The 13,773-nt window shown below is 40.4% G+C and overlaps 1 protein-coding gene across 1 annotated transcript; it reads left to right on the top strand.

The window, feature by feature from the left end:
- The first annotated feature begins 1,198 nt into the window (after positions 1-1,198).
- Positions 1,199-13,174, top strand: si:ch211-157c3.4 (Lipopolysaccharide-induced tumor necrosis factor-alpha factor homolog-like). Its single transcript, XM_061748561.1, has 5 exons — positions 1,199-1,354; positions 6,593-6,636; positions 6,720-6,809; positions 7,253-7,448; positions 12,385-13,174. Exons 2-5 carry the CDS (start codon positions 6,597-6,599, stop codon positions 12,500-12,502), a joined length of 444 nt encoding a protein of 147 aa, XP_061604545.1. The 5' UTR covers positions 1,199-1,354; positions 6,593-6,596; the 3' UTR covers positions 12,503-13,174.
- Positions 13,175-13,773: the final 599 nt, after the last annotated feature.

Below are 13,773 nucleotides of genomic sequence, written 5' to 3'. Positions count from 1 at the left end.
TCTGATTCGGATTCCTCCCGGACGCCTCCCTGGTGAGGTGTTCCGGGCACGTCCCACCTTGAGGAGACCCAGGGGACGACCCAGGACACACTGGAGAGACTATGTCTTTCGGCTGGCCTGGGATCCCCCCGGAAGAGCTGGATGAAGTGGCTAGGGAGAGGGAAGTCTGGGCGTTCCTGCTAAAGCTACTGCCCCCGCGACCCGACCTCGGATAAGTGGTAGAAAATGGATGAATGGATGGAAGTAATGAATGTGATTTGCTTGCTGATGATCCCAAGAGACATTTGTTTATGATACAGTGGTTCCTTCAGATACTAATGACCCAATTTACGAGCCGTTGTCAGCAGATTTATGATGCCAGTGAAGTCAACTCACTTCCCAACAAGCAGCAGTTTTGCTGACTGTGAACTTCCATCTTCCAAACTGAGGCATCAAGCTGTTTAATGCCACCCCCAGTTGAGGTTTACTGTCAAATTAAACATTGAACAAAGAGAATTACATATTGTGTATTTTAAACAACCACATGTTGCCTTAGGAAAGTCTGCTTAGCTTAATGCTAACAAACAATGCAAAAGGCAATTGATATGCTTTAGTATGCGATAGTGGTGGTTTTAGAACCCTTTAAGCAACGGATATTTGAACACAAAGCACTGTCCCAGGGCACTGAGCATTTGAGGTGCCCCTGGCTCTCCGGCAGGGGGCCCCAACCCCCCGTCAACAAATAATATCTAAAAAGATAAACCTTGACTTGACAAACCCCATACCACCCACCCACCCCTTCCACCCAACCAATCCCCCCCCCCCCCCCCCCCCAACTCTCCAACCCCTTTGAAGGGAGCTCTCTTTGAAGGTGCTGAATGGGAGCCCATAATCTGGTGCTACGCCCCTCCTCATAGCCATATATTCTTTATCCTCTATGGGAAAAAAAATATTACTCCAAGACCATCTCAGTACACAGTACAGTACACAGTATAACCATATGTCGATATGATAGTGCCCCATGTAGACCTTCAAATCCATCCGTTTAGACGATGTGTTTTACAGCACACCTCAGCTGGAGCGGAACAGGTTTGACTCCCTTTTGGTGAGTGACATACACACACTTCTTCAACAATCTGCGAGTGACAAAGAACAAAGTAGAAGTCTTTGAGTTACACCTAGCGAGAATGCCTCTTGCATATTGGCGTCTTGGCGAAGAGGGCGAGGCCCGTGGGTGTGTTGGGGGCGTGGCAGGGGTTTAGAGGTACAGGTGACACAGCTCAGCCTGACAGTGGCATCGCGTCTGGACCGGAGATTGTGGTCGTGCCAGCAGCTCACTCACAGCTTTGCACAGTGACACTCGCACCTGGACCAGGTGAGATGCTCATTTATGGATCATTCTCTCTTTATGGGGACATAAGGATATAGGGGTTAGGATTTGCTTATTGGCTTTGAAGGGTTTTTTCACCATTATATTGATAAGCGAGATATGCAGGACGTTCTCGATCTTTAATTTCCAAGATATGCAACAAAATACTGTACATTAACCCAGTGAGCAAAATCAGCAAATCATTCAAGATGCTTTATTTCTCTGTAAATGTGAAACCGTTACTTCTTCTGCCTAACTGGGAGGCCTTTAATTTTATTTCGATTTCACTTTGCAATCGTGGATATTTCAGCTATTTAGAATACAAGCCATACGTCAAATTGGCCCATGAGTTGGACAAACACCAAATACTTCATTTTTTTTGTTATCAGACTTGCTCATCAAAATTACTTCAGACTTCATTTCAATTGTGATAAGAAAGAGATAAGGCAATATTTCTGCTTTTTAAGACTCCAATTCGTCTATAAGGTGGACTATCACACCGAATCACTTTTTTGTATCAGACATACAAATCAGAACATTTGTGGGTGATGTGGTAATGCAATATGAACATTTTTTTGTATGATAACTTCTGGGGAGTGACAATACAAACAAGATGTTATTAAGTTCTGAAAGTATAGCCACCACGTCAAGGCAGCACTGGTATACAGGAGATATGTTCATATTATCACAGATTGCAGACATTACAGCCAGTTGAATATGCTCAATGTTCTATTACTGAACTGCAATAGGGGGAGAAAAGTGATGATGAATTTAAGGGCCCATGCCTCATGGATTCCCTATAAAATAATATTTTTAATTTGTGACATTTAAGTGGTAGGCCCCAATGTGATATTCATTTTCACAGGGCCCCTGGCAGTGAAGTTTGTTGCATCGCCATAAAACTTGAGCCAATGTCTCGTATGATGAATGTCCCGTTCTGAAGAAATGTATACATGCTCCCTACTGGCCGAAATGTATGGATGCAATAACTCAGCTTTGAAATTTCCTTTCAAACTCTATTTACTGGAATTTAGTGCTGGTGCACCTCACAAATTCTGTGTGCTGCCAATGGGGGTGCGAATACTTTTGCACTTTACGGTTTTTCAGTACATCATTAGTCATAATCCAAAAACTAAAATCCAAGCAAGAGTGAATATTTCAAATCAAGACAAAATGTTCTTGTTTGTCTGCCAAGATAATTCTTCTTACCAGATATTTCGTCTTTTGTATGTCATTTGCGTCATGCATTTATTTTCCTTCAAAATCTTAATTAGGTATCATAATTTATTATTTAGATTATTTTACTGTTCTGAATACATTTATCTTAGAAATGAGGTTATTTCATTCTATTGTATTCTTATTTATAATTTTTATTTAGTTTAGAAGACCAGTGCATTTATGAGGCTAGCTATATTGAATTGTTTAAAAATAAATCCAGTTGTATTGACAGACAATTTTCCTTAAATTAAGTAATATAATCCACATTTCATGTTTGTTTGTTTTTTTCATATTTTGTAAGGCCAGTTTTTGCAGTAAAGTCAGCTGTGAGATGTTAAATGTCACATTGTTAATCGGGTAATTACTGGTAGCTGCCTGCTCCTTCGTGACATGGTTAAAAGGAAGGCAATGAACATTCCTTTGTCAGTCAGGTTGGACCAGCGCAGATGCCACATGCAGTCAGACCACACCTTTGGCTCAGATGTGATGTGTTTGGGTGGCACGGTGACGCAGGCGGGAAGCTGTGTCTTTTGTTGTCGTGACCACAGAATGCAGTCTGACCTATTCATCAACCTAAACTTATACAAGTCACCCACATGAAAACACAGTGGCTTGGCTGGTTGCATTTGATTCACTGACGTTGTATGTAGATGTCAACATCAATGTGAATGTGTAGGTGTACTATTACTATTTCTATTACTATTCAATTGCATTCATCAAAAAGACCCCGAGAGATGGGCTGTAAGGGGTAGAAAAGTAATGAGGATTCCAAGGGCCCATAACAGACAAGGCCCCGAGAAAACTTTCAATATGTTGCGTTGAGGGGCCCAGAAATATTTTTCACGTGGGTCTCATATTCCTGGCCTGTTGCTCAATGTGTGTTTGTGTGGGTGTTTTTCTCACAATGTGGCATATGAATGTCTCTGGAAGCCAAGGCCTAGTCATTATTGTCAGCTCCATAAATCACCAGCATTTGCATCGCAGCTGTATGCAACTATGCATCTCCAGTCAAAGTTTCCATCTCTTACATGTCATGGAATCTCAGCAAAACAATGCACGTCACACCGATTTGCTTTGACGAGTGAGGGAGCAACCAGTTAGCCGGGATGAGCCGTGTCGGTCACAACTGACACGCTCACACACACACACACACACACATGCACACTCACGCACACAGTCTAATAAAGTGAAAAGAGCATTTAATAGCAATTCCTTTGTTTCTCTCTCTCTCCCTTTTTGTGTACATGTTTAGAAATGGTTTAAACCTGTAAAACTCAAGACAATAGTCTCGTAGCATATAAGTTTCAGTGTGCGCGTGAGTGTGGTGAGATAACTCTACCCTCTCTGAAGCTCAAAATGAAAACAAAACTCAAACAGAGCACTTTTATTATTTCTATTGCTTGAAGCTAAAACCCATGTCTTCCAGAAAAGGCCTGGTAGATTATATGTGAAGCAAATTCCTTACTACTATATTACTCATACTACTACGATAGGAATTTCTTTATGTGGACCACCCAAAATGTCCACATGAAGACTAATTTCCACTTGAAAAAAGAGAGATATTCAGGGATTGTGGTGCACAAAGACAAAAAGACAAGAAACACCCATCTTGCCTCTGAACAGAATCAGTTCATTTTCAATTGGATCTATATTGATGTCATCTGTGAAGGAATTGTCGTTTTGCCAGTCATTATCACCTATGAGATCAGAGCAGTGAAATCAATCTCGCACACATTTAAGCCGGCACATTTTAGTCATCAGTATTTGGCTCGACACACCCTTCCTCCCATTTGTGCCAAGCATGCCGCTTGGACACATTCCTTTTCTAGAATATGTGTGTATACGTCTGGGAGTGTGTGTGTGTGTGTGTGTGTGTGTGTGTGCATGAGAAGCATCATCCGCTCTGTCAGGTGTTAAGTGTCCACGAGACCATGTGCTTGGCAATGAGTGATTTTGTGTGGGTTTATGTGTTAATGCAAAGTGTATTTAAATATTCACAGAACGAGAATAAAGATGCATCAAACTTTTTTTTCATGTTGTAGCTCATTCATGGGCCCTTTTTGTTCCCAATGTGCTTAATGGAATAAGAAACAGACTGGTTAAACTGATCAGTGTAGATGCTAAAAGTCTTATAATGCATCATAGCAGTAAACTTCAAAAGTACATACAACCTTCCATTCTGTACTTCCTCAGGTAGTGTACCTGTTTGTATGAACTATTGGTTTCATGACCTTCTGCACCGCTTTGTCAACATTCTGTTAACAAGCACGTTTTTGTATTCCAGCAGTTAGGCCCGGCAACAGAAAGGCAGCCTTGAGATGAATAACTAATTGAATGTATAATCGATAATATATGATTTTTTAAATTTGTGTCAGGGTTATTATTATTATTGTTGTTCATCTAACAACCGAAAATAAAGTTGCACATTTTTCTAAATAAGTCAAATATTGCCATAACATCTACAACCCCCAATTCCGATGAAGCTGGGACGTTGTGTTAAACATAAATAAAAACAGAATACAATGATTTGCAAATCATGTTCAAACTATATTTAATTGAATACACTACAAAGACAAGATATTTAATGTTCAAACTGATAAACGTGATTGTTTTTAGCAAAGAATCGTTAACTTGGAATTTTATGGCTGCAACACGTTCCAAAAAAGCTGGGACAGGTGGCAAAAAAGGAATGCTCATCAAACACCTGTTTGGAACATCCCACAGGTGAACAGGCTAATTGGGAACAGGAGGGGGCCATGATTGGGTATAAAAGGAGCTTCCCTGAATTGCTCAGTCATTCACAAGCAAAGATGGGGTGAGGTTCACCTCTTTGTGAACAAGTGCGTGAGTAAATAGTCTAACAGTTTAAGGACAATGTTGCTCAACGTACAATTGCAAGGACTTTAGGGATTTCATCATCTACAGTTCATAATATCATCAAAAGGTTCAGAGAATCTGGAGAAATCACTGCATGTAAGCGGCAAGGCCGAAAAGCAACATTGAATGCCCGTGACCTTCGATCCTTCAGGCGGCACTGCATCAAAAACCGACATCAATGTGTAAAGGATATCACCACATGGGCTCAGGAACACTTCAGAAAACCAATGTCAGTAAATACAGTTCGGCGCTACATCCGTAAATGCAACTTGAAACTCTACTATGCAAAGCAAAAGTCATTTATCAACAACACCCAGAAACGCTGCCGGCTTCTCTGGGCCCGAGCTCATCTAAGATGGACTGATGCAAAGTGAAAAAGTTTTCTGTGGTCCGACGAGTCCACATTTCAAATTGTTTTTGGAAATTGTGGACGTCGTGTCCTCCGGGCCAAAGAGGAAAAGATCCATCCAGACTGTTATGGACGGAAAGTTCAAAAGCCATCATCTGTGATGCTATGGGCCTGTGTTAGTGCCAATGGCATGAGTAACTTACACCTCTGTGAAGGCACCATTAATGCTGAAAGGTACATACAGGTTTTGGAGAAACATATGCTGCCATCCAAGCAACGTCTTTTTCATGGACGCACCTGCTTATTTCAGCAAGACAATGCCAAACCACATTCTGCATGTGTTACAACAGCGTGGCTTTGTAGTAAAAGAGTGCGGGTACTAGACTGGCCTGCCTGCAGTCCAGACCTGTCTCCCATTGAAAATGTGTGGCGCATTACAAAGCATAAAATACGACAACGGAGACCCCGTACTGTTGAACAGCTGAAGCTGTACATCAAGCAAGAATGGGAAAGAATTCCACCTACAAAGCTTCAACAATTAGTGTCCTCAGATTAACAGGTAATCAGTAATTGGTAGCCTGCCACACCCAAAAGGAAGAACGTCAAGCGGGTACCACGCCCGGGCGTCCCCCCCAAGGCTGCTGAAAGTAAACATGCATACAATGCATCATTATCATCATCATCATCATCATGGCTGATTGACACCTCAAGCTCCACCACTCAGACCTTTTACGCCCTCCAGAGGCATGGAAGTATTAAATGGCATATTAATAAAAGTTTAACTTTCTTGTCTCTTGTAGCGCCATGTCAGATGTTAAACATCCTCCTCCATACACCATTCCAGGTATGCTCATTATTGTCAACATTTTCATCATCATCATCATCATCAGAATTTCTCATCAATATGCTGTTTCTTCTCTGCTTTAGTTGATAGTCAGAGTGATGTGAAAGTCTACCATGTGCACACTCCGTTCAACCCTATCACCCAAGACCAGAATCCGCCACAGAATATACCAGGTAAACACACATTTACAAATACAATAACCTACAGAAAATATAGTTGTCAATGAATACACTTGAGAAAAGGGGTGGGGGGTGATTTCATGGCCCTGGTCAAATTTTATTTAATTTTGGATCTCTTATCTGGAGATAACACAAGAAAGTGGCAAAAACTGTAAATGGTGAGAGTGATATACTTTTGTTTTGCAACTATTTTGTATGGAATAATTATTGACTAAAGGTTCCATGTCCAAAACTATTGACATTCTGCATTCTATGTTTATGATCTAATGTTGTAATGCAGTTGCCCTTAAACTTTTCACACCAAGTACCACCTAACAATATACTTCAGTCTCCAAGTACCACCATGATGACCAACATTAAAATTCAGTAGTAATAGTTTTGCATGTATAGTATGTTATGACTAATTAATAATTCAACTTCTTTGTCCTTTCCATCAGTGTACACCAGCGGAGGCGGTGGCTTGAGCTCAGGCTTCGACGATGGCAAAAAGAAGTTCACGAGCTACGACACGGCGCTGGGCTATAATTCTGGCATGACCACGTGCCCTTCCTGCCAGCAGCAGGTCATGACCAACGTCAATTACAAACCAGGGACGTACGCCTGGCTCATGGTTCTACTCTTCATCTGTCTTGGGTGAGTGACAGCCGCTCGACTCCTGTCATAGCCGCTTTACGCTAACAGTTACTGCAATGGGGCAGTTGCGGTCCGAGCTCCAATGGCACCGTGTGCGAGACCCCCTTTTGGCAACCCCCCACCCAACTACCAAAACACACACACACACACACACATCGATGAAAAACACAGTTATTTTAGTTTTTTTCTCAAATATTGAATTTGTGGCAAATCAGAATACATTACAGTAATCCCTCGTTTATCATGGGGATTGGGTTCCAGACCACCCCTGCAATAGGTGAAATCTATAAAGTATTGACCAAATATTTTGGGGGGGGGTTATTTATACATATTTTGAAGCTGTGTGAACCTCCCCAGACTCTTTTTAGGCTCCACCAATCGCCACACTCCTATTAACCGCTACTATTCTCTTATAAAGATTTTCAATATTCTTAAACACCCTTTAAACTCTTAAACATAAAGCACAGTAGTACTGTACACTATGTACATTTGTTCCTTGTAATGTGTATTTTACAGATTTTTTTTTTTTCAGTTTTAATGTTTTAGGCCAAGAAGTGTTTATTTTAACACAGAAAATTAAAGCAAACACAAAAAATCCTGCAATACGGTGAATTATGTGTGATATGAATATAAAAAAAAATCTGCAATGCACTGAATGTGCAATAGATGAACAGTGACTGACTATTAAAACTTTAATTAATATAATTAATTAATATAAATAATAACATTAATAGTAATATCGGTGGAACAGTGAATGATTGGTTAGCACATCTGCCTCACAGTTCTCGGGACTGGGGTTCAAATCCCAGCCCCGACTATGTGGAGTTTGCATGTTCTCCCCGTGCCTGGGTGGGTTTTCTCCAGGCACTCTGGTTTCCTCCCACATCCCAAAAACATGCATGGTAGGTTGACTGAAGACTCTAAATTGCCCTTTGGTGTGAATGTGAGTGCGAATGGTTGTCTGTTTCTATGTGCCCTGTGATTGGCTGGCCACTGGTTCAGTGTGTACCCCGCCTCTCGCCCGAAGATAGCTGGGATAGGCTCCAGCACGCCTGCAACCCTAGTGAGGATAAGCAGTAAAGAAAATGGATGGATGGATATTATTATTATTATTATTATTATTATTATTATTATTGGAGTGTGTTGCTGCCCTGTGTGGCCAAACATAATGCACATGCCAGAAACTTTACATACCAATAAGGTGATCCAGGAGTTGCCATGGCAAACAACAAAGACGGTCTTTTTTATTGTGTTTGGAATCACTTCCTATCCAACATATAGTGACAACATAACAAAATAGAATGCAAAGAAATAAACTGTTTTTCGTTAATTACAAAAAAAAAAAATTGAACTTAAACTTTTTTCACCTTTTACACCACACATATCTCACTCCATCTGCAGTGAGTTTTAAAAAAACGAGTGTAGAAAAACTGTCCTAGTTGTTCTTACGATGTCAAACTTTATTTCAGTGAACCTCATCTGCTTCTTCTCAACCCATGGTTAGAAAAATGAAATTTGGCAAAAAGCCTGCACAATAAACAGAAAATGCGAGCACAAAACTATTGAGGATAAGCGGTACCGAAAATGGATGGATGGATGGAAATCACAAGTGTACCAGTACTTTTCACTGCAGGGAACCCACTTGAAATGTAACTGAAACTAGAAAACTCAGAAGTTGGGGCAATCTGAAGTTAAGGTACCATTGTATGTAAAAATCGCTATACTCTCTAGTGATGAGGGAGTAGGGAATGAATTAATCTCGCCAAACGTAGCATATCCCATAAAAAAAAAAAGATACTTTGTTTGTAGTCAAATGACATTTAGAACCTCCAATCCTGCAAGCAGATAAAGTCAACGAAAGACAGGGGAACTAAATTAAGACTCCAAAAAGAGTTCTTACACAATGTAGTAAATGTAGTTTTCCTGGATTATTGATCTCACATCAAACCAAAATGTCACAAAAGATAACTCAATTTACTCACGCTGAACTGTGGGGCTGTTTCGTTAAACACAAAGCTACCATACTGTTGTTGCAGCAAGACAATACACAGGTCAATTGTGTGCTATTTAGCGGAAGAGCATTTAATAGTTCTGCCTGTTACTATACATTGATAGACGCACAAAGATATATTATTAGTTGCAAATCAATAATTTTCTGCCCAATTTAGAGTTTTCATTTAACTAACATTCATGTTTTGTGGATGTTTTGAAGCCGGCCCACCTTGCTAACTACCCATTCCTAAATTGCTCTTCAGGAAATCATCTACCACTATAGAAAATGAACATTTTGGGGGGGATTAAAAGTAAAATGTTATCAGAAGAAAAAATACTCAAGTAAAATACAACTACCCTGTATGCTGGTGTTTGCAGTATTAAAACTGCTAGCAGGATTTGAATGGAGCCTTCATTCAATATACACTTGCTTTGAAAAACTTGATACTGCAAAAACAGGCAGACCTGCATTAGTGAAATAAATATACTAAGAGAGAATATGGATGTTGGGGAACACAAAGTATACTAGCCTCCAACTCAACTCAGGCACTGCGGTTGAAATGTAAGCAGAAATGTGTGCTAAAGTTATCCAAGTTTTGTAAGGATTTTATTGCTATTGAATTAAGGTATTCTTCACCCAATATATGTGGTTTAAATTTACCTAATTAAAGTGGCTGCAAATTGTTACCCTTTACATTTATTGGGTAAATTCTATTGGTTGTTTTTTACAGTGTCCCCTCCAGTCTCTGAGCGTTAGCACTATAAACTCGCTGGCCGTTAGCCATGGCTACTACAACCCCAATTCCAATGACGTTGGGATGTTGTGTTAAACATAAATAAAAACAGAATACAATGATTTGCAAATCATGTTCATCCTATATTTAATTGAATACACTACAAAGACAAGATATTTAATGTTCAAACTGATAAACTTGATTGTTTTTGGCAAATAATCGTTAACTTAGAATTGTATGGCTGCAACACGTTCCAAAAAACCTGGGACAGGTGGCAAAAAAGACTGAGAAAGTTGAGGAATGCTCATCAAACACCTGTTTGGAACATCCCACAGGTGAACAGGTTCATTGGGAACAGGTGGGTGCCATGATTGGGTATAAAAAGAGCTTCCCTGAATTGCTCAGTCATTCACAAGCAAAGATGGGGTGAGGTTCACCTCTTTGTGAACAAGTGCGTGAGAAAATAGTCAAACAGTTTAAGGACAATGTTCCTCAATGTACAATTGCAAGGAATTTAGGGATTTCCTCATCTACGGTCCATAATATCATCAAAAGGTTCAGAGAATCTGGAGAATTCACTGCATGTAAGCGGCAAGGCCGAAAACCAACATTAAATGCCCGTGACCTTCGATCCCTCAGGCGGCACTGCATCAAAAACTGACATCAATGTGTAAAGGATATCACCACATGGGCTCAGGAACACTTCAGAAAACCAATGTCAGTAAATACAGTTTGGCGCTACATCCGTAAGTGCAAATTGAAACTCTACTATGCAAAGCAAAAGCCATTTATCAACAACACCCAGAAACGCCGCCGGCTTCTCTGGGCCCGAGCTCATCTAAGATGGACTGATGCAAAGTGGAAAAGTGTTTTGTGGTCCGACAAGTCCACATTTCAAATTATTTTTGGAAATTGTGAACGCCGTGTCCTGCGGGCCAAAGAGGAAAAGAACCATCCTGACTGTTATGGACGCAAAGTTCAAAAGCCAGCATCTGTGATGGTATGAGCATGCGTTAGTGCCAGTGGCATGAGTAACTTACACCTCTGTGAAGGCACCATTAATGCTGAAAGGTACATACAGGTTTTGGAGAAACATATGCTGCCATCCAAGCAACGTCTTTTTCATGGACGCCCCTGCTTATTTCAGCAAGACAATGCCAAACCACATTCTGCACTTGTTACAACAGCGTGGCTTTGTAGTCAAAGAGTGTGGGTACTAGACTGGCCTGCCTGCAGTCCAGACCTGTTTCCCATTGAAAATGTGTGGCGCATTATGAAGAATTCTAAGTTAATGATTATTTGCTAAAAATAATAAAGTTGATCAGTTTGAACATTAAATATCTTGTCTTTGTAGTGTATTCAATTAAATATATGTCAAACATGATTTGCAAATCATTGTATTCTGTTTTTATTTATGTTTAACACAACGTCCCAACTTCATTGGAATTGGGGTTGTACATTGATAGTATGACTTGTTCGTAATGGAGTGTTCCTATAAAACTAAATGCTATCGGTTTGAAGTTTTATTTTTTGGGAAAGAACAATCAATTCAAAATCAAATTGAGGTGATAAACTTACCAGTCAAACAGAAATGTTGCTAATTCCACGTCGCTTCTGAATACTCTCAGCTGCCTGAGGTCCCTCCCTCTCTAAAAGGAAACTCCTGTTCACCCTTGTTTGCATTTTTCTTTAATTTTCAGTGGGTGGATCTTCTGCCGTAGTTTCAGCAAAGCTCCTAAAGCCCAAAGTAACATCTCCATGTGGGACCGTGAGAGTGTGCCATTTTGAGTGTGCCCACGAATGCACGTGATTGACCCCTCATCAGTCATGCCTTCTGTCTCTGATTGTTTTTCCTTGGGTGCAGTGCTTTAAGTTAGAGGCACAAGAGGGCTGATTTTTTTTTAAACATATTTTACTCATGTACTACTGTCAGGTCATATTGACAGTTTCAACAAGTATGAAGAAAAGTTTTATTTTTTTTTTTGTTTTATTATTTTTTTTTTTTAGAACTCCCCCAGTAGAGAAACCAAGTATTTTTACAGTACTTAGTTTTTTTCCCCCCAAGACTGAACACAGGGCTCTGTGGCCTGCACACACAGCAGAGAAAGGACAGGGAGATCGGCAGGCAGGGAAAATAACTAAAAAGCATTGCGGTTAGAAAAAAAGGTCCAAAACCAATGCATAATTGTGTGTGTGCGTGTGTGTTCCAGGTTGGTGCTGTGCTGCTGCCTGCTACCCCTGCTCTTGAAAAAGTTCAAGGACGCCCACCACACGTGCCCCCGCTGCAACAGACTTCTGCATGTGGAGAAGAGAAAATGCTGTGAATGAGCCCCACCCGTCCCACACCCCACACACACAAAGGTCAAAATAAGACCCCTGCATCTAATTGACAACAATGACAAAGTCACTTATTTCTATGGTGGAGCCTGCTCGAGCTGGCATGGCTTCCATGTTCAACAAGCAAACACATTAGGAGCGCTCCCATGCACTTTTACAGCAACAACAAACAATATCTTCTCTATCATTCAGCTCTGACACCGTTGATTATTATATATATAGTTCAAATGAAGTTTTGTACATACATTTAAAACTATTGTGTTTCAAGGGCTCGATCATTTGAAATTGAAAAGTGAAAAGGATCGTGTTTGTGCCACAATGGAATAGAGTAAGCTGTTGAATGAGTGTAATGTCTCTGTTTATGAAGGAATTAAAGCTGATAAAGATATGTACAGCAGAGTTTGAACCCACTACCTACATGTAAAATAACTTTTTTCCTTATGAAAATAGTTATACCTTGAATTTTTCCCCCCACATGAATCATATTGCCAATATGAAAATTTCTATGCTATTTTCTTGAAAATAAAAATTACAAAACACTTTTAAATAAAAAAAAAAAAAAATCTAATTTCCCCAATAAATCCCACAGTGTGACATCTCTCATGTACTATCACTATTTTAGAATATTTGTCAAATAAAAAAATATAGTCTCTATGACTCATACGCATGTCTGTCTGTCTTTATTTTATTGCACGGTTTCCACCTTGCAAAGCAGTGACCGACTGGTTAGCACATCTGCCTCACAGTTCTGAGTGTGTATGTTCAAATCCGGCCTCCCCTGTGTGGAGTTTGCATGTTCTCTCTGTGCCTGCGTGGGTTTTCTCAGGGTACTCCGGTTTCCTCCCACATCCCAAAAACAAGCATTGGTAGGTTAATCGAAGAATTCCTCGTATGTGTGAATGTGAGTGAGAATGTTTGTTTGTTTATATGTGCCCTGCGATTGGCTGGCAACCAGTACAGGCTGTACACTGCCTCTCGCCCGAAGATAGCTCGAATAGGATTCAGCATGCCTGCGACCCTAGTGAGGATAAGTGGTACGGAAAATGGATGGACGTTTCCACCTTTTGGCCCAACGTCACCTAGAAAAAGCTTCAGTTTACTCAAGACCATGGTGACGACAAGCACTGTAGAACATGGATAGTTGGTTATGTCTATATTCTGTAGTTAGTGAGTGAGTGAGAGAGTGAGAGAGTGAGTGTGACAGAGAGAGAGAAGTTTTAATTTGTATTTTGGGGGATTTTTTTGCGTTTCGCGTGGCCAAA

Source organism: Phyllopteryx taeniolatus, chromosome 16 (genome assembly GCF_024500385.1).
Source record: "Phyllopteryx taeniolatus isolate TA_2022b chromosome 16, UOR_Ptae_1.2, whole genome shotgun sequence".
In the NCBI taxonomy this organism is placed as follows: domain Eukaryota; kingdom Metazoa; phylum Chordata; class Actinopteri; order Syngnathiformes; family Syngnathidae; genus Phyllopteryx; species Phyllopteryx taeniolatus.
Note: the sequence above shows the minus strand (reverse complement) of the source record. Positions and strands in the feature narration are given on the sequence as shown.